At 42.8% G+C, this 24,515-nt stretch overlaps 2 protein-coding genes across 2 annotated transcripts; one reads left to right on the top strand and one right to left on the bottom strand.

Moving 5' to 3' along the window:
• ATP5PB (ATP synthase peripheral stalk-membrane subunit b) lies at positions 1-14,820 on the bottom strand. Its single transcript, XM_042953408.1, has 7 exons — positions 14,687-14,820; positions 14,372-14,408; positions 10,303-10,448; positions 7,763-7,926; positions 7,086-7,211; positions 1,621-1,800; positions 1-340 (listed from the first exon to the last, which is right to left on the bottom strand). The coding sequence occupies exons 1-7, from the start codon at positions 14,724-14,726 to the stop codon at positions 263-265; spliced, it is 771 nt and encodes a 256-aa protein (XP_042809342.1). The 5' UTR covers positions 14,727-14,820; the 3' UTR covers positions 1-262.
• Positions 14,821-14,937: 117 nt separating this feature from the next.
• WDR77 (WD repeat domain 77) lies at positions 14,938-23,726 on the top strand. Its single transcript, XM_042953407.1, has 10 exons — positions 14,938-15,197; positions 15,452-15,637; positions 16,639-16,780; positions 17,063-17,112; positions 19,910-19,980; positions 20,115-20,169; positions 20,643-20,714; positions 21,282-21,390; positions 21,939-22,007; positions 22,599-23,726. The coding sequence occupies exons 1-10, from the start codon at positions 15,083-15,085 to the stop codon at positions 22,756-22,758; spliced, it is 1,029 nt and encodes a 342-aa protein (XP_042809341.1). The 5' UTR covers positions 14,938-15,082; the 3' UTR covers positions 22,759-23,726.
• The last annotated feature ends 789 nt before the right edge of the window (positions 23,727-24,515 follow it).

Raw genomic sequence — 24,515 nt, 5'->3', positions numbered from 1 at the left:
TAATCTTTAATCAGGCAACAAATTTATTAAAAGCAAACTGCTTATTCAAAAGTGATCATGGAACAACTCAAAATACAGAGCAAGAAGGATGAAAAACATCTCACTGGCCAACAGACTGTTTTCATTCTCATGTGAAATTCAAACTTCACTTTTGGGAAAGGTTAAGTGTAACTTCAGTAGACAGCAATACAGAAAGACTATGCCACGTCGATGAGTCTCCTTGGTCAACTGCTTCTAGCTGTCTCCACAGAGATAGATGCATTTACAAAACTGGCTGTGCTTGAGCCTTCTTTGCAAGGAGCTTCAGATCTGCAATGCACTTGGCAATTGTCTCCTTCTCCTGTGATAAAGAGCAATCTGTTTAGACATCTCCAAATCACGGAAGGGTATAAACATTGTAATTCTGAAGGATACCTCCTACAAGATCTTGAGGCTCCTACAGAATCTCAAGATGGATTACTGGCTTGATATGATAGACTAGGAATTCTTTATGTGACATAGGGGAGATACAATTTATTTAAAGCAAATCCCAGAAACTAGTTAAAATCCCCTGGCTCACAGCTTTTGAGTGAAACCTACATAGAATTTGAAGCCAGACATTCCTGTAACCACGTGTCACCGATGTTACACAGCTAACAGTTGCTTGAAAACTACCAACCTAACATTAGTAACACAGAAATGTTAAAAATGAGAATAATTTTGTCTCTTTTCTGTATTTTTTGTTTTTCCTGTTTCTTAAATAAACGTGTTACTTTTACACAAGACAATTTATTGAGAAAAAAATCATTAAATGTTGATAGACCCTGTTTTTCTAGTCCTTGAGTGTTATACAGAAAATGACTAGAAATGCCTACATATACTATATATTTGGGAAAGAAGAAATCAAGTTAAAAAAAAAAAAAAGAATATAAACTTTAAAAAGGAAATGAAATTTAGGTAAATAATAAAAACATTTCTTTTCCATTCATGACCAGTGATTTAAGTGGCAAGGAAGAGGAAATGGAATAGAGATCATGGAATGAGGAAATGGAAGGGACTCAGAAATAGCTTTATTCAGTCTGCTGTACAGAAAAATGAAATCTGTTGGTTAACGTTTCCCAAATGATGGAACCTGAATACAAGTCTGCCACAAGCTGTGCCAACTACCTCCCGCTGTCTCTGATACTGAGAGATTCTCTGATACCAAGTTCTGAGTGAAGAGGAAAGCCACCAAGGCAGGTGGGCAGCGTCCTCCAAGTTACCACTACCCAGAGAAACAAAACAGGGCGACCCCATCGTCTGGAGCCTAAAGACTCCCCACCAGCGGGGCGCCTAGGTGGCTCAGTGGGTTAAGCGTCTGACTTCGGCTCAGGTCATGATCTCACGGTCCGTGAGTTCGAGCCCTGCGTCGGGCTCTGTGCTGACAGTGCAGAGCCTGGAGCCTGTTTCAGATTCTGTGTCTCCCTCTCTCTCTCTCTCTCTGACCCTCCCCCACTCATGCTCTGTCTCTCCCGTCTCAAAAATAAATAAACATTAAAAAAAAAAAAAAGACTCCCCACCAGCAATTCCTAGCCTAACAGCGCACCAGCAGAGGCTCGTCAGAAATGAATACAGCTCCAGAAGTTTCAGAACATCATGTACCTGCTGTGCAGAGATGCTCTGCACCACATGGTTCTCCACCCAGTTTATCATGTGCTCTTGTTCCTTTCGACGCATCATGTTCTGCACAGAGATGTGATAGTCCAGGCGATTCTTTACCTCCTTGTATACTCTATGCAGCCGTTCCCGGTAAGTAAGTTCCAGTGCCATAGCAATGTTATTCTGAGGCAAAATTAAGAATTGATGAAAACTGTTTGCATAGTTGAAGGATCATTTCCACTCTGCGGATTCTGCCAGTCAGAACACCCCACCACTTTCTTGTACTTTACGCAAAATTATTTTATTTAATATGAGTAAGAGACACATGTGATAAAAAATTCTAATAGCATATTTACAGTAAAAGTATGTTTGAAAGTATATACAGTAAGTTTCCTCCAGTCCCCCCACAGGCCACCATCTTCCTGTATATCCTGTATTTCCTCCCAGAAACATTCAATAAACAAAATACAGGTAAAGGCAGGAACACGCACGCGCACACACTCACACATCCCTTTTACTAATTATGACACGTAGATCCACCTCAATTTTACTAATTATGACACGTAGATCCACCTCAATTTTAAGTTACATTGAATTCTACCATACTGGTGGTTCCATAAGGCAGTTTAATTAACTAAGCTCTATTAATAGATTAGACTGCTTCCCGTTTTTTTCTACTACAAATATTGCTGCATCTGCTGCGTACGTCTGCACTTGTGTGTCAGTCTCTATTGTAATAATAACATCTGTTGAGTACCTACTATGTTCTAAACACTGTGTGTCAATTCAATGAAGTCTTATCACACCATGGGACAGTTACTATTACTATATCCATTTTATGGTAAACAAACTGAGGCAGAAGCTAAGGAACTTGTCCAAGGTTACAGAGCTAATAAACTGTGAAGCCAAGATCTGAATACAAGGAGCCAGGCTCTAAAGCCCATGCTCTTAAACTGATCAATACTGTCAAATTCCACATAAACTTGTACTACTTCATTCTCCTACTGGCAACACAAACCCTGACCAATGATGTTTAGAAAACCTTTTACCTCATGCTATTCTCATAAGCAGAAAAAATGCACTCTTGTCATTATCTAAGGAGAAAATTTACATATTTAGGAACCATTTACATGTACTCACTTATCAATGGTCCATGTCCTATGCCTAGTTTTCTACTGGGATATTGGTCTCCCCTAAGGTAACTACCCTTGTGTCACATGGAACACACACAGTCTTCCCAGTTGGTCATTTAACTTTGTTTATGCTAATTTGTACATGTAAAATTTTTATGAGATCAATTGAACTTTTCCTCTTATAATTTCTGGAGTTTTGCAGTTTTTCTATTTTTATTCTCTTTCAAGTTTTTATTTAAATTCCAGTAAATACGCAGCATATTAGTTTCAGGTGTACAATACAGGGATTCGACACTTCCGCACATTATCCGGTGCTCATCACAAGTGCCCTCCTTAATCCCCATCACCTATTTCACCCAACCCCCTGCCCCCTCCTCTCCAGTAACCACCAGTTTGTTTTCTATAGTTAAGTGTCTGTTTCTTGGTTTGTCTCTCTCTTGCTCTTTTCCCCCTTTGCTCATTTGTTTTGTTTCTTAAATCCCACAAGTGAAATCATACAGGCTGTCTTTCTCTGACTTAGTTCACTTAGCATACTACTATCAACTCTATCCACATCGTTGCAAATGGCAAGATTGCATTCTTTTTTTTATGGCCAAATAGTATTCCATTGTGTATATATACATCTTTTTTATCCATGGACTTTTTTTAAACTGAGGTATAATTTAATTTTTATAAACTGAAGTGTAATTTCAAGTATATAACATAAATTCAGTATTTTGCATTCATTGTGAAATGGTCACCGGAGTAAGTGTAGTTAACATCTGTCACCACACAGAAGATCCTGATTTTGTTATCTTTATTAGAAAGGCTTTGCCAACTCCAAAGGAACTGTATTTTTTTTCACGTTCTCTTTTTCCACTTTTATGGTTTCATTCCTTAGAAAGACCTTTAATTCATTTGAAATTTATTTTAGTAGAAAGCAAAAGGTAGGAAGCCAACCTCATGTCTACACAGGGGCCCAATTCTCTCCCCTCTATGACGAAACTGGCACGTCTAAATTGCCTTAGTGTTTAGATCTTCTCTTCCGTGGCACTACCCTGACCTTCTTTTCGTGCAATGCACATACTACATATAGTTTCTTATAATCTTATAATGGGTTTTCATATTTGGCAGGATAGGTTCTCACTACTTCTCTTTTCCAAAATATTCCTGGGTATTCTGCTTCTATTAATAATCAATTTGTCCAAGCCCCAACATCCCCTACCCTCAGGCTATCAGTATTTTCCTTATAAGAATGTGTTAAATTTAGAGATTAAAGCAGGGAGAGTGTACCTCTTTATAATATTGAGTCTTCCAATCTAAGAACAAGGTTCTTAGAACCTTAAACCACATGAGCATTTTCTATTTTTTGAAGCAAAAAGTTTGTACTTTTATAGCAAGGTGTACTCGATTCATCTCTTCCTAGATGGTTTATCTTCTTCCACTGTATTTTCTAACTGACTGCTATTTGTATACGGAGGGCACTGATTTCATTTCTTAGTAACGTTGCACCCAAACACCTGACTGAATTTGATCATTAAAATTTTTTAATATTTATTTATTTATTTTGAGAGAAAGAGAGAGCACATGCACAAGCAGGGGAGGGGCAGAGAGAAGAGACAGAATCCCAAGCAGGCTCCACACCATCAGCGCAGAGCCCGATGGAGGAGTCGAACTCACAAACTGTAAGATTGTGACCTGAGTCAAGATCAAAAAGTAGGATGCTTAACTGACTCTGCCACCCAGGCACCCTACATTTCGTTATTAAAAGAGTTATGTTGATTCTCTTAGGTTTTCTAGGTATATAATTAGGTAAGCTTTAAATTATGATTAACTGCCTCTGCTAAATTACAGATCTTTTATTCCTTTCTCTTCTCTAATACCACCTACTACCTCTAGATTAAGATCAAATCAACAACAGTGACAGAGACATTGCTATCTTTTAGTCTGTAGTGTGAATCCTTACAGATCTGCCTGTTACACAGAGACATTAATCTCAAGTAGGCCCTTAATACCTCTAAGTACATTTCTTTAGTCCATTCATCTTCCTGGCCTTCTTTCTCCTAATCTCTGGTACCTCCTTGACTACTTTCACTCTCAGCAAATGACCATCCTGCTTCACTGAGAAAAGGGGAGCAGTAAGAGAACTTCCACAAACTTCTACCACCACTTAACCTAGTACACCTGAATCCATACTCGTATACTTGCCTTCCTTTCTGTAACTGCGGCCGAACCGTGGATGCAGCCCATCCCCCTGCATGCAATGTTCCAAGCCCTCTGGCCTACTAAAGGACATCACTCCAGCAAACCTCTCTCCCCTTTTCTTGCATCAGTTTTTCTCTCTCTCCTAAATTCTATCAGACACTAACATGTAATCATACTTTCCATCTTTTAAAAATCTCGATTCCTACATCCTCCCCTCCTAGCTGCTAATTTCTCTGCTCACTATTACAGTAAAACTCCTTGACATTTTTGACAGTTGTCCTGACTCCACTTTCTTCTTTCCACTTTTTCTTCAACCTACTCCAATCACTTTACTAAAATAGCCCTTACCAAGGTTACCAAGAACCTCCATGTTGCTAAATGTACAGCAAATTCTTAGGCCCTTTATTTCCTCACCATAACTAGGATGACTACAGATTGAAACTGTCCTTGTTTTCACCTGTTTTTTTTCTTTTCATCATGTTCTAGTCTTGTAATTTTAAGTACCATCTGTCAGCTCATGACTTCCCCAATCTCCAGCCTAGAATCCTCCCCATAAATTCCAGACTCCTACATCCAATGGTCTGTACCTAACAACTGTACTTGGCTAACTTGTAGGCATTTCAAACCAGTGCTACAAGACTGAAGGCTATTTGCCAACAAAGCAATCAGAGTGACACTTCAACAAAAGTGGGATTGTATTACTCCTCTACTTAAAAGCTTCAATTACTTTCTCATTCAGAGGACAAAGTCCATAGAGAAGCCTACAAAACTTTACCTGATCCAGCCCCTGACCACTATCTACTTTGCTACATTTTCTCTTCCTCACTCATTCCTCTTCAGCTACACTGGTGTCCTCACTCTTCCTGGACTACACCAGACAAGTTTCCAGGTGTAGGCCCTTGTGATTTTTCTTCCCTCTGCTGCAACGCTATTTTCCCAGAAGTCCACATAGCTTGTACCATCACTTCTTCAGGTCTCTGTTCAAGTATCACTTTAGAGATCTTTCTAGACTGCCTGATAAAAATAACTCCCCCCTTGAAAATCTCTTTTCCTCTAATTAGTTCCTTTTAACTCTATTCCTTTCCTACCTAGTTAATTGTTCTACATCTCACTTATTACCAGTTGGCATTCCCATCTGCTCAATTATTGTTTTTCTATCATTCTCTCAACCCCTGGCTAGAAAGCAGACTCCATGAAGGCAGACTTTCTTTTATTCCCAACACCTGCCTTGACGATCAGGAGCTATTAAGTATTTCATAAACAGAAACGTAGTGACTACCTATTTGAGTCTTATGAAAAAGCTGTATCTTCAAAAGTCAGATTTTATTTCATTCTCTGGTTGAAATCTAAATTATGTATAGAAAGGTTTTAAAGTTTTCTGAGGTTTTTAAACATTTACGTGCTTGAGAATCCTTATGAATCAGTTTTTAAAAACATAGATTCTGCTTCCAGTCTTTGACTGGGTCCAAAAACCTGCACCAAAGATGACTGACACATGTGGAGACCACACTAAGAAATACTGGCCTACATCCTTAATATTTCAGATACTTGTATCCCATTTTTCATTTCATACATGCTTCTGTAACATAAAATATCAATATAAGGCCATGTCACTGTAAATATCAGGCATAAAGCACTAGGCTCAGAGGAGATAACAATATGATTGTTAAAACAAAAATACTTGAACGTGTTCCAAAAATGTTCCAGAAACTAAGTAGTTTAGCATCTAATGATGCCTTGACCGTAGTAAAAAGTTCCACTGTTTTCTGAATTTGCTTTGTAAACTGGAATATAAGGTATCAGATTTCCTCGGAGCAAGCATATATGAAACACAGAGCATGTACTTTGCCTATGGCCTTAGAGAGCGAATACCATTTTTTAGTCAGCTATAATTTAATAACTACTTTCCTTCTGTGTGGATCCAAAATATGTTCTTTTATACCTTTTAATTTTAGAGTAGTAATTCTAATTATTTATCCATTTGACAGATATTGAATATCTAAATAGCTGTAATTGCCAACCCCCACCCAAATCTCTTTTCTTAATAAAATATGTTCAACATATTCAACCATTCCTCATAAGAGATTCTAATTTTTGTTTTAAATGCACACAAACGAGTAACCATTCTCCTTAGAAGGTTCTGAAACCTACCCTCTGGACATCAAAAAGGTAATGGCGCTTTTGAACCAGTGCTTGCTGGGACTTCTCCATATCAATTGCATCCTGGATCTGCTTGATGGAAGCCTGTTTCACCTCTTCTAGTTGGGCAATTTTTTGCTGCAATTATAATTTTACGACAAAGATCAATGAAAGCATAAAGGATAACAAGAATAACTTCATTTCATGCTTCTTCAAAGTTATATTCTTCATTTGTGAAAACACCCACAAAGAGACATACAGATACAGGAAAAAATGCACAAATTCTTAAAAATAACTGCCCACAATAGTTACACAACATCCTGCTGAATGAACAAAACTGGAAAAACTGGAGAAAGTTTGGTAGATTTAAAAAAATTTATCTCAAATTAGTAACTAGCATTAACACAATTTTCATCATTATAATTAAATTCACTTCTTGTTAATTAACATTAACATCAGAAACATCACTTGATGGCATTGATGCTTTCAATTTTTTTTAACGTTTATTTATTTTTGAGAGAGAGAGAGAGAGAGCACAAGCACAGAGCCTGACGCAGGGTTTGAAGTCATGAACTGTGAGAACATGACCTGAGCCAAAGTTGGATGCTTAACCGACTGAGCCACCCAGGCGCCCAGCATTGATGCTTTCAGCACAATCTAAATTGAGAAATAAGGTTTATGATTCTTACCTCATTGAGTTTATCAGCAAATTCTCCAACAGAGGCACCATATTTTTTAACTACATAGATAAGCAATCCTATTGTTGATACGGCAGTAAAGGTCTCTGCAGTGATCACATATATTTCTTTGGACAGAAAATATAAGATAAGCCCAGTTCCAAGCACATAGGGTCCTAAAAGAAAGAAAAGTTATTTTATGATGGATATACTGTATCTGAAAGGGAAGACAAAAACCTCTGCATTTTATTAGTTGAAGGTATTATATAACGATTTAAGATAACTGGATTTAAAGATGACCCTGCCCTGAGGAGCCATATGGTAGAGTTGAAAGAATAAGGATGGGGACTCCAGGAAATCTGACTCTATAACACATAAGAAATATAAATAATCTCTGAATTTAGTTTCCTCATCTGTAAAATGGAAATGGTACCTTCTTCACAGGGTGGATGAAACTGAGAAATAATGTATGTAAAGTGCCTAGCACAACTGCTTAACAAACCTAAACGTCAGGTTACTTCCAGAAGTAATTTGTCCAGCAAAATATACTATTTCTTTATATTGAATAGGAAAGACACTGGAAATAAGCAAAAAGAACCCAATATAAAAGCTGTATGAATTAAGTGAATCGCAGGATTCTCAATTCTTACAGCACCTAATTGCAATGCTCCAAACATAGCTCTCTTTTTCTTTAACCAGGAAATGAGTTCTGAAAGGACACAAAAGCATGATGTATGTCTCTTTAGGATCTTCTGCTATGCCTCAAAACATGCGAGACAAGGACAAAGCAGGCTTTAAGGCAGCATTTTACAGTTTTTCTGAGCAACACTAGTACCAAAGAATGTTAGGATGTATTATGAAAATAAAAGGGTTATAGTCTAAAATGTATTTTATCCATTTTCCTGAAAAAACTTTCAACAGTTCCTTTTTAAAAAAAAAATTTGCCTCCAATATATAAATTTTATTTTTTTTAAGTTTATTTATTTTGAGAGAGAGTGTGCATGCATGCCCACGTGGGGGTGGGACAGAAAAAGGGAGAGAGAATCCCAAGCAGGCTCTTCACTGTCAGCAGGGAGCTCCTAGAAACAGTGAGATCATGACCTCAGCAGAAATCAAGAGTTAGACGCTTAACTGACTGAAGCACTCAGATGCCACTCCAGTATACAAACTTTAAATCTGACTGTGAATCAAAAATTTTATTTTATTTAATGTTTTTCTTATTTTTAGAGCGCACAAGTGGGGGAGGGGCAGAGAGAAGGGGACAGAGGATCTTCAACTTTTTTTTTTTTTTTTTAATTTTTGGGACAGAGAGAGACAGAGCATAAACGGGGGAGGGGCAGAGAGAGAGGGAGACACAGAATCGGAAACAGGCTCCAGGCTCTGAGCTGTCAGCACAGAGCCTGACGCGGGGCTCGAACTCACAGACCGCGAGATCGTGACCTGGCTGAAGTCGGACGCTTAACCGACTGCGCCACCCAGGCGCCCCAAGGGGGACAGAGGATCTTAAGCGGGCTCTGCACTGACAGCAGTGAGCCCAATGTTCGGCTTGAACTCATGAACCATGAGATCATGAAATGAGCTGAAGCTGGATGCTCAACCAACCGAGCCACCCAGGTGCCCTGAATGCAAATCAATTTAAGCATGAATTTGCGAAAAAGCCTATTCATATGTAATGTTTTTTATCACCTATGGGGATCTGAGGACCCTAATGTTTCTTGCAAATTCAGGTACAGAAATGCTATTTTAGGCCACTCCCTGGAGGGTTAAAAAAACCCCAAACAAACAAAAAAACCCAAAAAACTTTGGTTTCCTATGTTCCACAGTCACACCAGTAGTTGCAGCAAGAAAGGCACTGCAGTAAAAGTAAAAAAGTAAAAGTAAACACTGAATTGGAGACCCTGGGTGTAAGTCCAACTCAGTCACTAAAGACAGAATAAATGTCAGCAAATTCTTTATTTGCTAGTTCTTCTGTGAAATAAAAAGTTCTTACAGGACTGTTAAGGATTAAATAACGTAAGTGAAAGAATACTGCATTATAAAAATGTAAGATCTCAGAATAGTTTATGCCTTTTTAAAAGGGAAAAACCTAATATGGCCCAATTTCTGTTTTAATTCTTATATATACAATTTAATAATCTCTATGATCTTACCTAGCTTTATTTCAATCCATAGTTCTTCCGCTGACAATACCTTATACAACTACTCATTTCTTTACTGTCTGTCCTGTAACAGAACACGTGTTCCATGATGGCAGGCACCTTAGTTTGCCCCTGTATGCCTAGAAGAATGCCCTGCATAGGGCAGGCATTTAATAAATGTGGTGTATCAACAAATGGCACAATGCTATAAAATCAAGTTAAAATCCCTAACACATTTACTCCAAAGACAAGTTAGAGCAACCAAATCAAAAGTGTTACATTGAATCACTTCCACAATTTACTTTTGACTTCATTTTTGGGGTATATATGGAAGAGGTAAGAGGCCACTAAAATCCTAGGTACACATAAACCATACCATGTAAACGTACTATCAAACACTGGGCAAATGCTTACCTGTTACGCCAGTTTTGGGATAAAGGAACTGGAAGAACTCCTCGGGGATCAGCCCAAAACGAACTTTTCCTCCATATTCAGGAAGAGGTGGTACAGGGGCAAGGCTTGGCTGCCCTGTGTGAAAGATCCTTGTTGCCTGCAATACCCTTCGGGTAGCAATTATACAAATTTAAAGCCTATTCTTTAAAAAGAACACAACGTACGCACAATTAGTAGAAACAATGAATGGGGATGAGGACAGAGGCAGTTTCCCACTGTCATCATGGAAAGAGAACAGACCACGAACAGGAAAGGGAGGGTTCAATAATTAGCTGTGTGACAAAGGTGAATGACTAAAAGATTTGTTTTTTAAAATGTTTGTGTATTTTTGAGAGAGAGAGCATGCAAGTGGGGTAGGGGCAGAGACAGAAAGAGAGACCGAGACTCTGAAGTGGGCTCTGCCCTGACATACAGCTCCAACTGATGAACCACGAGATCATGACCTGAGCCAAAGTTAAGATGCTTAACTGACTGAAGCACCCAGGTACCCTGACTGGAAGTTTTATGTAACTATCCACCCAAACCAGAAGCCCTTCTGTAGGTCTTAAAGGTCATCTGTCTAGCACTTTGTATGTCTATTACTGGAACTGAAAACATAACATAGACTCTGCAGCCAGATTATCTGGGTTTAAATCCTAGACGTGCCACTAGACTTTGAGCAAGATTAAGCTTCTGTAATCAGATTTCTCTCAGTAAAGTGGAAATAAAGAACATGCTTTTATAGGGTTGCTGTGAGAATTTTATGTAAAGTCTTAGAATGGTGCTAAGCATATGGTAAAGTTCTATGTAAGCGATTAGCTATTACAGTACAGGTCCACTGTGTTGAGAGCACCTTGATGGCAAGGACTTTGGCCCTTCTGAATATGCTCTGCGATGGTGTGCTAACTAATCATGGTTGAAACAGGCCTTTTCAGTGTCGGATAGATCTATTATGTTGGTCTTTAAGCTGAACTGCTGTGTACAAACTCAAGACCTCTATCCATTAGTTCTAATGTTATTTTTCTATGTAACACACATAACGCTCGTGCATCTGGGTTAAACATCTTCAGTTCTCTCACAATCCTAACTGTCCCCCACAAGGAGCTGTCTGGTTTTATTTACTAAAAGGAGGTATACAGAATTGAACATAATACTCTAAATACAGCTTGATCAATGATCAATTCATTCATTCTCCAAATATACATGGAAGACCTGCAAATGCCATTACTGGGCTTGAATCACTGTACTATTACCATGGGTTTGTAAACTATGCTCATATTCCAAGAGCTCAAGGTTGCATTTTTAGAAGTTACAGTATATTGGTATCTCATTAAAATTCTGATGAAATAAAATCCTCTAGTCTTTTTATATATGCTGTCAGCTCCGTCTCCTTCAAATTCCCAACATGTTTTTGTCCCCCACCCCCCCTGCTCTGCCTCTATCCCTTTGCAATGTAGGGGTTTATATTATTTCATTGATGTTGGTTTGCTGCTTGTCTTTTGAATATTTCTGCCTCTCAGTGTCTTGGCTAGCCCACCAACTTTTGAAATCTGAGAAACATGCTCAAGACTCTTTCATTTAAATGAGGGTTTCTCAACCTCACCACTACTGACTTTCTGGACTATTGTCAATTTTTTTGTTGCTGTGGAAGGCTGTTCTGTGCACTGTAGAGTGATTAGCAGTACCCCCAAGGCCTTTATACACAAGATGCCAATTAGCATCCCCTCTCCCACCCAGTGGTGACAACCAAAAATGTCTTCAGACACTGCCAAAATGTCCCCTGGAGAGCAATACTACTCCAGGACGAGAACCAGATTTAAATCAGTGGTTTAAATCTTGAACTATAGAAGTTGCTTCAACAAGTTCTTGAACTATTCAAACTTGCTTGTTTAAACCATAAAACTTGCTTCAGACCAACTCAAATTCTCTCCCCAACTGCCTTAGTTCAAGCCCTCATTATCTCTGGCCTACACCAGTTAACAATCCCAAACCTGGTCTCCCTGCTTCTCGAGAAATATACCTCTTAAACTTGGCTCCTCCCCGCTACTAACAATGTTTTTAAAATGCAAATTTGACTTTAAAACTCTTCAATAGGCTCTCCTGCCTACAGAAAACAAACTCCTTAATATAGCATACACGATTCAGCACCTGTCAGATTTTATATCATCTTCCTTCATTCTCCTACTCTCTAGCCATATGGAACTCCTCAGAGCTCTCAAAAACAAACAAAAAAACCAAAAACATGCCTCATGCTGCTCCTTCTGCCTGGTATGTCTTTCACTAAACGGCTGCCAAGCCCAAGCAGCCTTCACAACATTTCAAGCATATCCTTTACAAAGGCCTCCCCAATCTCACATTCAGTCATCCTTATGTCAGGTGTTGGCAGTACAGCAATGAGCAGACAAGGTCCCAGCTTTCACATTCTAGTGGGGTTGTGGAACGTATGAGTGTGTAGGTCCACATACAATTTCAGGCACTGAAAGTCTATGAAGAAAAATGGGGTGGGGTAAGGTAAGGAGCTAGGGAGCAATGCAGTGCAAAAGGCTTTTTTGGTAGGAGGTCAGACGACACATGAGTCAATGACCTGGGGAAAAGAGAGAAGAACAAGCACAAAGACCAGAGGCAATAGTAAGCTTGGCAATTTTCAAAGGAACAGCGAGAAGGCCAGCATGGCTGGAGAGTGTGCTAAAAAGAGAATATAAAGAGATAAATCAAGAGGGAGGATGAGATCAATTCATGTTGGATCTTCTGCGTTATGGTAAGTCTGAATTTTATTTCAGTGGGATGGGGAGCTCTGGAGGGTTTTGTTGGGACTGGGGGGGGGTGGGGGTCATGTAATCCTTAAGGCTACTGTGAGAACAGGTTGTAACAGGACAAAAACGGAGATGCAACAAGACTAGTTAAGAGACTACTGAAATAGACCAGGTGAAAGTTGACAGTGGTTCATACTTCAGTAGCAGTGGTAGTGAAAAAAACAAGAGTCCAGATAAAATCTGGAGGAAGAGCCTTGTTGAATGAATTAAATATGGAATGTGGAAGGAGAAATCAAGGATGTTCCCTATATCTTATATAGAGTTATTTTATTTATGACTTCTATTGCAATTACTTGTTAACTTGTCCGTATGGAATCTTTTTTTTTCTGATAAGCTAGAAGCAATTATAGCCTCACTTTATTGCACACGCAAAAATGACAGATGGATTAAAGCCATTTTTTCAAGGCACAAATAGCTATCAAATCTGGCAAGATTTAGGACTAAGTCGGGAAGCAAAAAGAAATTCCAAAGAAAACTGACATGTTTTACCAAACATTAGTGACAGACGGTACCACTAATCACATACTATGTATCAAGCACTGTTCTTAGAGTTTCACAGGAACCAAGTCTCTTACTTCTCATAACCCACAATGTACTATTATCTCCATTTTGCAGATGAGGAAATTGAAGTCACACAGCATTACAAGTGGAGGAACCAGGTGTATCATGTTCTAGCTTTAGAGTCTTTGCTCTAAACCACTACTCTCTACCACTGCCTTCTCTAGAAGACTGAGCTCCACAAAACCAAGTTAGTTAGCCTTCCTCATTTTTCTATCTTTGGTTATGTAGGTAGGAAGATATTTACTGAACGAATGATTTCTCTGACTCTTAAGATTTGGTAGTATAAGCTGGAATCTGGGAGAGACTGAAAACAACATTCTTCTTTTATTTAATAGAACTCGTTTTTGGGTATGCAATCTATCAACTCCGATTCAGGCTGTGGACTGTGGCAGCTACCTCTAGCTGAAGGTCAGAAGGGAAAGGGGCGGGGCTTAGAAGACACCAAACACCAGTTTCCAGCTTAGTTAGAACACATCACTTAGCCTATTAATCTTTGCCGTGAGATGACACAATGTTCCTGGCGGTCAGAACAACACAAATGTTTGAATGAGGCTTTAAGCTTTTCAAAATTACCTAAAGAGGGTAACTTCAGGCCTAAAGCTAAAAGGGGGTTACAGAGAAATGAAACGAGGTGATAAAACAAGGACGAAGGGCAGTATTACACCTCTCCTACTTACCCTGGACCGAGGAAGGCTGCGTTCTTCAGACGGGGGGCTACAGAGAAACAAGGCGCAGGTCAGCAAGGTCAAGGTGAAATCTAGTCTACCCTCCCTCGGTCCCCGCGAGGCCCGCCCACTAAGACCATGGACTCCTCTTTCCTGTCCCCCGGGACTCCCGAGCTCCCCTTACGAGAGACGTAATTCATTTCTCACTCAGGCCCAAGTCTTGCTGCGCCTTTCTACACCCCATTTCCTCCCACCCCTCCCATGGAATCCTAGACGCATTCCTTTGCAATCATCCTGATAGCCCGGACTAGGGTCTAGACGGCTCACCCGCTGCAGCGGCCGCAGAAAGCACCACCCGGGACAGCATAATCAGCGAGGGTCCACGTAGCACTCTCCGCGTCCTGGTGACCCGGGCAAGAGACACTGTCAGGGGCGGGAGCAAGATGGTCGCTCACAAGTCTCGCGATAACACAACGTTGCGTCCTCTGGCCATTAACTTGCCTCGGATTTTCTTCTCGCGATAAGAGGCACGGAACGCGGAGAACCTTTTGCCGAATCGCAGCCGACTGCGGAATGGAACCGTACAAGCAATTCTCGCGAGATGTAGAGTGACCGTAGCTTGTGGAGAGGGGCGGAGGCCCAGAGGGGCACCACGTGGGGACTGCCGGAGCTGTCTCGGGCGGGCGTTCAGTTTGGGTCTAGGTTGGAGTTGGAACCGTGGAGATGCGAAAGGAAACGCCGCCCCCACTAGTGCCCTCGGCGGCCCGCGAGTGGAACCTTCCCCCTAATGCGCCCGCTTGTATGGAACGACAGTTGGAGGCTGCGCGGTATCGTTCTGGTGAGCCAAGATCCCGGGCCTGGGAGCTCCCTCATCCTGCCCGGGATGCCCTTTCCCAGGACTGGCCTTTCCAGCGCTCCTCCCCGCCCCGCACGCCTTCCTGACCCCCACCTCGCGTCGCCTAGTTCAGTCCCCAATCTTAACCCCGCGTTCCTGAGCTCAGACCCAGACCCGGCCCGCGTGCTGTTCAGTGTGGTCACCATGGAGACGAGCCCTTCCACTCGTCCAGTGCTGACAGCTTGTACTTCCCTTAGATGGGGCGCTCCTGCTCGGGGCCTCCAGCCTGAGTGGCCGCTGCTGGGCTGGCTCCCTCTGGTTGTTCAAGGACCCTTGTGCCGCCCCCAACGAAGGCTTCTGTTCCGCTGGAGTACAGACGGAGGCCGGAGTGGCTGACCTCACTTGGGTTGGGGACAGAGGTATCCTAGTGGCTTCCGATTCAGGTGAGTCACTTTCTCCTCGACCCCACAGGTGAAATAGATGATGGGATACTGGTAGGGCTGGACTCAATCTTTAATGTTCCATAATCAGTGCTTGGGGGGGCTTGAGGGTATTGGCCAAAGGAGAGCTCTTGTGTAGTGGGAAAATACCTTTTGGAGACTCTAAATTGCATGGGGGGAATTTCTAACAAAATTAAGGAATGGATAAGAACCATTTTATGTTTCCAGTAACCTTCCCAGTATCTCTCCTCAAACCCAGACAATCTTGATCTTAAAGATGATGCTTAAGTCAGTTTGTGTTGTCTCTTTCCATTTCTTCCCATTTTCTTCTTTTTAAATGTCTTTATTTTGCTTCCTTTGTTTTGAAAGTCAGGTTCAGCAATGGAGTCTTTGACATTAAAAAAAAATCAGTATTTGGGTGTTGGAAGGCATGCATAGAAGTGGGGTATTAAAAACTGAGCCTCTCTGACAGTTGAGCATGAGCACTACATATTCAAGACAACTTTTGGGGTGTTTTCTGTACTTAATCTGTGCCTGTGCAAGACATTCAGTTATTCAGCATATTTTTAAAGATGCTGTGAGACATTTATGCAAGTTGTTCAACAAATACTAATGTTCAAGCAATTGGGAAGATTTAACCACACTGGGCTCTGTGCTACACAGATTGTGGAGACTTTAGCCTTGTGTCCTGGGACTTATTTTCCAGTGTTTTCTCACTGGAAGCCAGATAATGGATTTTGCCAGTCATTCCACCTTTCCTTGTCTTTCTAGAAGTTTTCCCCACCTCGTTTTCTGGATTGTTAACTAAGAAAACAGTAATGCCAGCATAAAGCCAGATGGCTTGGAAATTAGCTAAATCCTCTGATGATAATGGATTTTGCTTTTATAGCAATAGCTTACTTTGTTAGTTTAGTGACAATGGATTCACTTGAATCTTAGATGTGAGTTACTGTCTTGGTGTTGTCTATGCTCATTTCCCTCAACCTTCACCCCACTCCCAACAGGTGCTGTTGAATTGTGGGAGCTGGATGAGAATGAGACACTCATTGTCAGCAAGTTCTGCAAGTATGAGCATGATGACATCGTGTCTACAGTCAGTGTCCTCAGCTCTGGCACACAAGCTGTCAGCGGTAGCAAAGACTTCTGGTGGGTCCTTGTGTTCATCGCTCCTGTATTTTAGACCTCTGCTGGGTGCCTTTACTATCTTATTAGCCTCATCGAGTAACGTTTTGGGCTTATTGTAAGAACCCGGTGATTAATTATGATTAAGATTTTCTTAGAGATATTGCAATCTATTGTGAATAGACCTTAGTAGCAGCCCAGTAAGCAATGACATAGGACATGTCAAAGGAAGTTCTTGTTTGAACACGTGTTTTTATGTAGATAGTATAGGTCAAAATTAAGACTCTGTTTCCTTTTGCTTCTTAGTATCAAGGTTTGGGACCTTGCCCAGCAGATGGTACTGAATTCATACCGGGGTGAGTACACATTCTTTTCAGTCTGGCCTTAGCTGTTTTGTTGTTATTCTCCCCTTGGGCTCATTGACTTTGGATGTTAGGGGCAGCAGTTCCTTGCCCTCTGCCTGATGGTTTTCTTCCAAAACTATAGTCAGGCCCCAATATCTATCCCTAGCCTTTTCTGAATTTCCCTGTTTCTGGTGATGGCCCCACCATCTTCTTGGCCACAGGGGACTCCACCTCTCAGTCCTGTTCCCCCCTCCTGCTTCCTCACTATTAGTGGGTCCCCAAGTTCTTTGGAACCTTTTTCCCCTTGGTCAGGGATCTTCCTTTCCGTTTCTTTCTTTTTTTTTTTTTTTTTTTTGTTTATTTTTGAAAGACAGAGTGTGAGTGGAGAACGGGGAGAGAGAGAGAGGGAGACACAGAATCCGAAGCAGGCTCCAGGCTCTGAGCTGTCAGCAGAGCCCAATGTGGGGCTCAAATCCACAGACCATGAGATCATGACCTGAGCTGAAGTCGATGCTTAACCAACTGAGCCACCCAGGCGCCCTCTTGCTTTCCATTTCTGATGCTTTTTGTTTTCAGGCTTTACCTCGCATAGATGGTGGTACTCACCTCATCTCTCTACCTGTAGTCCCTCATCTTTTGTGGTTTCTGTGGCTTGTGGATTAACATCCCATTTTCTTGTCCTGGCATTCAAGCCCTTCTGTCACTCTCCCTTCAAACATACTGCTCTAATTAAACCCAAACATAGTAGATCCTTGGCCTTCTCCAAGTATAAACCTGAAACTTGGGAATCGTGAGCTTTTGAGTATTCACTTCCACAGAAGTTTTTTCTGGTGAGAATCATCACTTTGTATTAATGTTACTTTTTCTGCTTACTTTCATTAATAGCAGTACCAGTTGACTTTATTCGGAGAGCCATTCTTCATGAAGATGACATCTTCGCGAAGATAACGCATAGAACATTAATGTGTGTGTGGCTAAGAGATGTTCATTCAATGGCTAAGGGCCTTTCCCTGCCAATTCTAACTTTGGAGTGCGTGATTCACTATGTGCCAAAGCAAAATCAAACTCATACACATCCTGGACCTTCAGGGTCCAAGACTCGTAAGCAGTCAAACAATGTTAAAATGCTGGTGCTAGAGTCTATTACGTGTGCCTTTTGTTTCTTAGGCCCACGAGGGGTTTTCCTGGTCTGTGCTCTTTCAGTACTTCCTCTGTTCAGCTTTTTTCATTAGTTCTTTGTGTTTTTGTCTGAATTGCAAATCCCCTGAGGGCAGAGGCACTACGTGGTATCTTTTTTTTTTTTTTTAATATAATTTATTGTCAGTTTAGCTAACATAAAGTGTATGTAGTGTGCTCGGTTTTGGGGGTAGATTCCCGTGATTCATCGCTTACGTATGGCACCCAGTGCTCATCCCAACAAGTGCCCTCCTCAGTGCCCATCACCCATTCTCCACAGTGTGGAAGTTCCTCAAAAAGTTAAAATAGAACTACCCTACGTCTTCTTTATCTTTTATACTTTCCCATGGTGCTTGTGTCTGAGCTTTGCTTTCACTTGAACAATCCTTTGTCATTGTGTTGGCTTTGTATGGATTCTAGGGCAAGGAAAGAACTATGGAAGGTGGTTTGATTACATTCTCCTGTCTTGGGGCAGAGCCATATTCAGACCACTTCAGGTAATCTGGTCAGATGCCATTATAGTAGGTGGTTTCCACAGCCTGTAATTAACACATAGCAGCGATCTTCAGAATTTTTAGCATGTCGGCCTAAAAATTTTTCAAAAAATTACCCTCTTACACGTTTTTATATTGGCAACTAATTTAAGTTTAAACGGTTGCAAAGGAAGTAATTTCTGGTCATTTATTGTGTACTGGTTTCAAGGATATGTTTGTCAAAATTTTGGACTTGGAGATTAAGCCTCTTCAATATGCAAAATATCTACCGAATAACCTAACTGGCTAAAAACCAATCAGCACTGTTATGCCAGCTGGCCAAGTTAGACTTCACTTCCTGTCAGAAAAAGTCCGACTTCGTTTTTAGGTTCAGTTAGACTTGTCAGATGTGTCCTTACCACAAACGTTTGCCATATTTTTCAAAATTTTCATTGTTAGGCAGAAACAGAGATAAGTCCCAGAGCCACCCTGGTGCTCATGGTGTGTTGTGGTTTGTGGTCCGGTGAAATGGGGCCAGCCCCTCCACTGGATTGTACCCAGGTGCTCTTTCTTTTACTCTCTGGTTCTTAGGGAAAAGCCCCTTTGTTTTATGCCTGTGGGTTTTGTACCCCTAGGCATCGTGCCATGGTGAGGTGCGGGACGGCTGAGAGGTGCGTGTGCCTTCTACACCTGGGAAAACGGGAATGTGAGAGCGGAGGGAGGCAAGGGGCACAGGCAGACTGCGGCAGCTTCTCGGTTCGATTTCAGGAAAGAGAACATCGGAAAAGTTTACTTCCCTAAGAGTAGCAGCGTCTAGAAGTCCCTTGAAAGGCTCTGTGTTACCTGGAGGTGTGTGCGTGCTACACAGCAGAATACAGTTGCTGTTCTGGGGTGTACATTCCTTCATGCTTCTTGCTCAGCCCCTAATTCCTCTTTCTTGTCTTTACTAATTCATTTTTCTCCCCCAAGCCTTTTTAGGTTCTGTAACTCCAACATTTTCTCCGGGGTTTTGTCTAATCCAAAATCTCTCACAGAACGGGTTAAGTCGCATCCTGAGACAAGGCCCGTTTCTCACACCTCCCTCGGTAGTATCTGAGCTGTTCGGTAGTAATGCGTCCAGCTTCTGCTCTGTCCTACTTCGCTTTCTCTCTCCTTCACAGCTCACTCCGGGCAGGTCACCTGTGTCGCCGCCTCTCCCCACAAGGATTCCATGTTCCTTTCATGCAGTGAGGTGAGATACAGCCTCTCCTTCCCTCCCCACTTCCTAACCACACTCAAACCTCCGGCCACAAGTCTAGAGTGGACACCTGGCCGGCAGCTGCTTTGGGGATTGTGAAGCCCTTTTTCCATCCCTCCTCCTTCTAGGACAACAGAATTCTACTCTGGGATACCCGCTGTCCCAAGCCAGCATCACAGATGGGTGAGTCTGAGAGCCGGTGGTGGGAAGGTGTACTAGCAACCCACCTGGAAGAGGCTTCCTTGGCGAGAGACAAAGGCACAGTCACCAGATCCTCAGTCATTGTGACATAGGGGACGTAGTCACTCTCTTTCCCTCTGAGGTTCTATTGATTCCATTTTGTGCAGTGGGGACCAAAAGGAAGGGTAGGCTTGTGGGTGGCCGATTCCGTTCCTGGGACGGGTGGACAGAGGGGCCAGAATTGTTCTCTTCACGCTTTATGCCTGAAACTTGCCTGTGACTCGGGTCCGTCCAGAAAGGGCAGGAGGCTGAGGGATCAATGAGGTTTTGAGGGTCAAGGGCTAGGACACAACTGTCTTCACAGGGTTTGGGAAGGCGAATAAAGGTGCTTCTGGGACTTAGAGTGACTTCGTTTGAGAAGCTTCTTCACAGAGCTAGGCTCTGAGTCTTATTTCAGAGCCCTCTTCTCTCTGCAGGCTGCACTGCCTCTGGCTACCTACCTACCTCCTTGGCTTGGCATCCTCAGCAGAGTGAAGTCTTTGTCTTTGGTAAGCCTGTCACACCACATTTTTATGCCAGGAAGGGGGAGGACGAGGGCACGCTGACCCTGTAACGCACAAGGCTCCAGCTGCACAATCTCAGCAGTGCACTTGGCCATCACCTGTATTATGCCAGTGATAAGGTGGGATGATCCAGAAGTGGTTTTCGTTTGGCTTTGGGAAAAAAAAAACCACGACGACTTTTTTCCTGGTAGATTTGATTGCTGATTGTGCGTTCCAGCTCCTGTATTCCGGGCTTGGCTGCAAGTCGGTGGAGTACAAAACAAGTGGATTGCTACATAGGGACTTCTGTTGCAGAATAGGGCTCACTCTCGTGCTCTTCTGGTGATGAGGCTGTGCGTGTGGTGACATAGTCTGTGGTTGAAATAATAACTACCTCGTTCATTAATTTTCAACAACCACCAGTGACTAACGATCCCTACTTTACAAAAGAAGAAACTGATGCTCAGAATGGTTAGCTTGTGTAAGCTTGAGGAACTAGCATTCAGATCCAGGTCTGGCTGACGCCAGGGCCCATGCTCTTACCCACTGTGATGGGCTCCCTCTTTTCTCTAGGTGATGAGAGTGGGACCATCTCCCTTGTGGACACCAAGAGTGCAAGGTGTGCCCTCAGCTCAGCTGTGCACTCCCAGTGTGTCACTGGACTGGTGTTCTCCCCACACAGGTACTGTCCTTTGTTCCCAAGGGCCTGGTGGGTATGAATGGGAACTGCACACGGGGAGTGCTTAGTTTGCAAAGCATTAGCTGATTAGGTCATTCCTTAAAGCAGACGGTGCTCTAATTAAGGTTTCAGAACACTAAAGATCTCTTAAGACCATAGTCCTTTTTTGGGTAGCACGGTCTTGTGTTCACATGGCTAAAATAGGGTCTTGTTCCTGCACAACACCCAAAATGATGAATATCGTGGGCTTCTGGGACTGTGTGGTTGGGAAGGCCTGTGTTTCTGGGTTATTGCTGAAGCTGCAGGGAGGGCCTAGATGGGGCGGTTAGTTGCCGGGATGATGGTCAACCCCGGCTCGCTCCATTTCCCTCATCCTTCCCTGCAACTTGTAATGTGGACTTGAGTGGTAGCCAGACCTTAACCTGAGGTGGGGATCAGGCCACCTCCTCTGGGTTACTTTGGGGTGGGGGTTGAGGGCAAACCAGGTAGGATTTGTCTTGGAACCATGGCTTTACCTCTCATAACCGCCCCCTGCCCCCTTGCTCTCCTAGCTCTCCCTTCCTGGCCTCTGTCAGTGAGGACTGCTCACTTGCTGTGCTGGACTCGGGCCTTTCCGAGGTGTAAGTGTGAAGTGGGGTCCTGTGACCGGGAATCGGGGACAAGAGCGGAGGGTGGCTGGGTCCTTTCTGTCTCCATGCACTGTCTCTCTCAAGGGGGCTGGGTGATGGGAGCCGGCTGACACCGACCGGCTCCCCGTCCCCAGTGCTGGCTCACAACTGGCCCTGGTAGAGGAGGGGTGTGGTGGTCGGTGGGATTTCCAAGTCTGGTGTTCCAGCTGTCTCCCAGAAGGGGGCAGTCGACCCTTTTCACGCGAAGAACACGTATATGAAATGCAACCTGCTGTGCAGTGAAAGGCACCAGAGTCCCTGAATTATACTGCCTTCTTTGCCATGATGTGCTCTCTGATCCTGGCCCATGTTACTACCCTTGCTCTAGCCACCATTTCTTCATGAAGTTAGGGTGCTGGATTGAAGGGTCGATGAAGTTCTCTGGATGATTACACTCTATCCTGGTGACGAGGCCACACATCTGGTGAAGTTGGTATAACACATCCCAAAAAGGTGCCCTGGATGTGTTGGATTCTCTCTTTTCTCCAAGCCTGCTTTCTCCTCGTTCTCACCGTGCCCAGACTTTCCTTTTTTCTCTTCTAGGTTTAGAAGCCGAGCCCACAGAGACTTTGTGAGAGATGCTACGTGGTCCCCGCTCAATCACTCCCTCCTTACCACAGTGGGCTGGGACCATCAGGTCACCCACCACATCGTGCCCACGGAGCCTCTCCCAGCCCTTGGACCTAAGAGTGTTGCCGAGTAGATAAGACAAAAAACAAATCCCCCATGAGTAACCACTCCCTTTGCCCTGCCCTCTCAGTCTGTGAGACCACACAGGAGCCTTATACACTATGTTGATACACTAGATCTGGGCAGTTAATAGGCATTGTCTCTCAGCCCAAGGAAGGCTGGATTCTGGGATCCTGTAGTCCTAGGGAAGAAAAACTTTCCTAAAATTGGATATGTATGTGTGTCTGAGTGTGTGTGTAGATGCATAGTTTTTGGTGGGGGGGGGGGGGGAATTAAAATCCATCTTATGTCTTTCCCAAGTCCTTCCCCCACCAAAAAAAACCAAAAACCAAAACCAAAAAACCCCCAAAAAGTTCACAAAAGGGTTTTATGCTTCCTATGTAGCTGTGCATGAGGAATTGGCCGTGGCTAGATGAAATGTGGGATGTGGGCATCCCTGGATTCTTGGAAGCAGCTTATATACTACTCATGGAGATAGAAGCAACTTTATTTTTTATAAAACTTAATCTACCTTTCTCATGGGCAATGCTTCCATCCACAAAACTCTTGCCCGACTCACCTTGAGGAAGAGCCAGAACACTCATCGTAGTTTTGCACATCTTGCCGTGAAACTGACTCAAAAATACATTTTTTGGCTGGTGCCTGTGTAATGCTCCCCACCCCTCGTGGAGTTGTGTGTATGAAAGATGAGTGTTTTCCTGTCCTAGATTCCATGGAAAAAGTTGGGGGGTGGTACAGAGCTTAAAGGCATTTCGATTAAGTGAAAAACTGACCCAGGCTTGCAGAGAAACATGTGCCACGTCTCCCATCCCCAAACAGCTTGGGGCCTGACCTCTCCTGGCCTCTGGATCCCTTTCTCTGGATATAGAAAGTCTGAATGCTGTTTTTGTGGACTCCGAAGATTTTAAATGCAGCATCAGAGAATCAGAAATACTGGTTGGTGAAATAAAAAGTTTAGGCTTTGCTGGCCTGTCTTTTGAAGTGTGTGTTATGTGCAGTTGGACACATCTCACTTACGTGAGGCATCAGGGTGTTCGTCTTCTAGCCCGTTGTCTGTGTGCTTCCCCAGCCCTTAGAGCAGCTAGTTGGAACTTAAAGTAAATGTTGAGTCACTTGGGTTGATGGGCTGGCTACCACCATAAATCATGGTCAATTACGGATTATGAAACTCAGTACAATCAATTATGTACTTTAGTGCTTTGCAAGTTTAGCTCAGCTAAAATCACATGAAACTGAGGTAGTTTGAAGGAATATGGATGAAATATAAATAAAGCTTCCATGCTGCACCCTTGCCAAGCATGAGCTCTTGTCACAATAACCCCCAAGTAAAAACAGTGGAATTTGTAGTCTTGTGCTGTACTGGGTTTGGGGTAGGTGGGAAGAAACCCTTCACCGTTCTTAACTACAGCTTCTTGAAAGGTAATAGGGTGGGTGGGTAGAAACATTTTAAGTTCTTCTCAGAGGTAAACTTCACAAAGTTGTGATGGCCTAGAGAAAGGAGGGGTGAGGTGGGTAGGAACTAAATTGGCCTAGTCCTTTTCCTGGTGAACTCAGCCATGGTGGAGAGGAAAGCAGTGGAGATGAGAACCCAAGGAAATGTCCACCTGTATCAGGGTGTTTAAAATGACAGGAAAGAAAGAAAACCTAGGTTTTGAAGAACCACATTATTGTAAAAAAAAAAGAAGGGGGGGGCGCCTGGGTGGCTCAGTCTGTTAAGCATCTGACTTCGGCTCAGGTCATGATCTCACAGTTCGTGAGTTTGAGCCCCAC

The sequence above is a fragment of the Panthera leo genome, chromosome C1, assembly GCF_018350215.1.
Source record: "Panthera leo isolate Ple1 chromosome C1, P.leo_Ple1_pat1.1, whole genome shotgun sequence".
Taxonomy (NCBI): domain Eukaryota; kingdom Metazoa; phylum Chordata; class Mammalia; order Carnivora; family Felidae; genus Panthera; species Panthera leo.
Note: the sequence above shows the minus strand (reverse complement) of the source record. Positions and strands in the feature narration are given on the sequence as shown.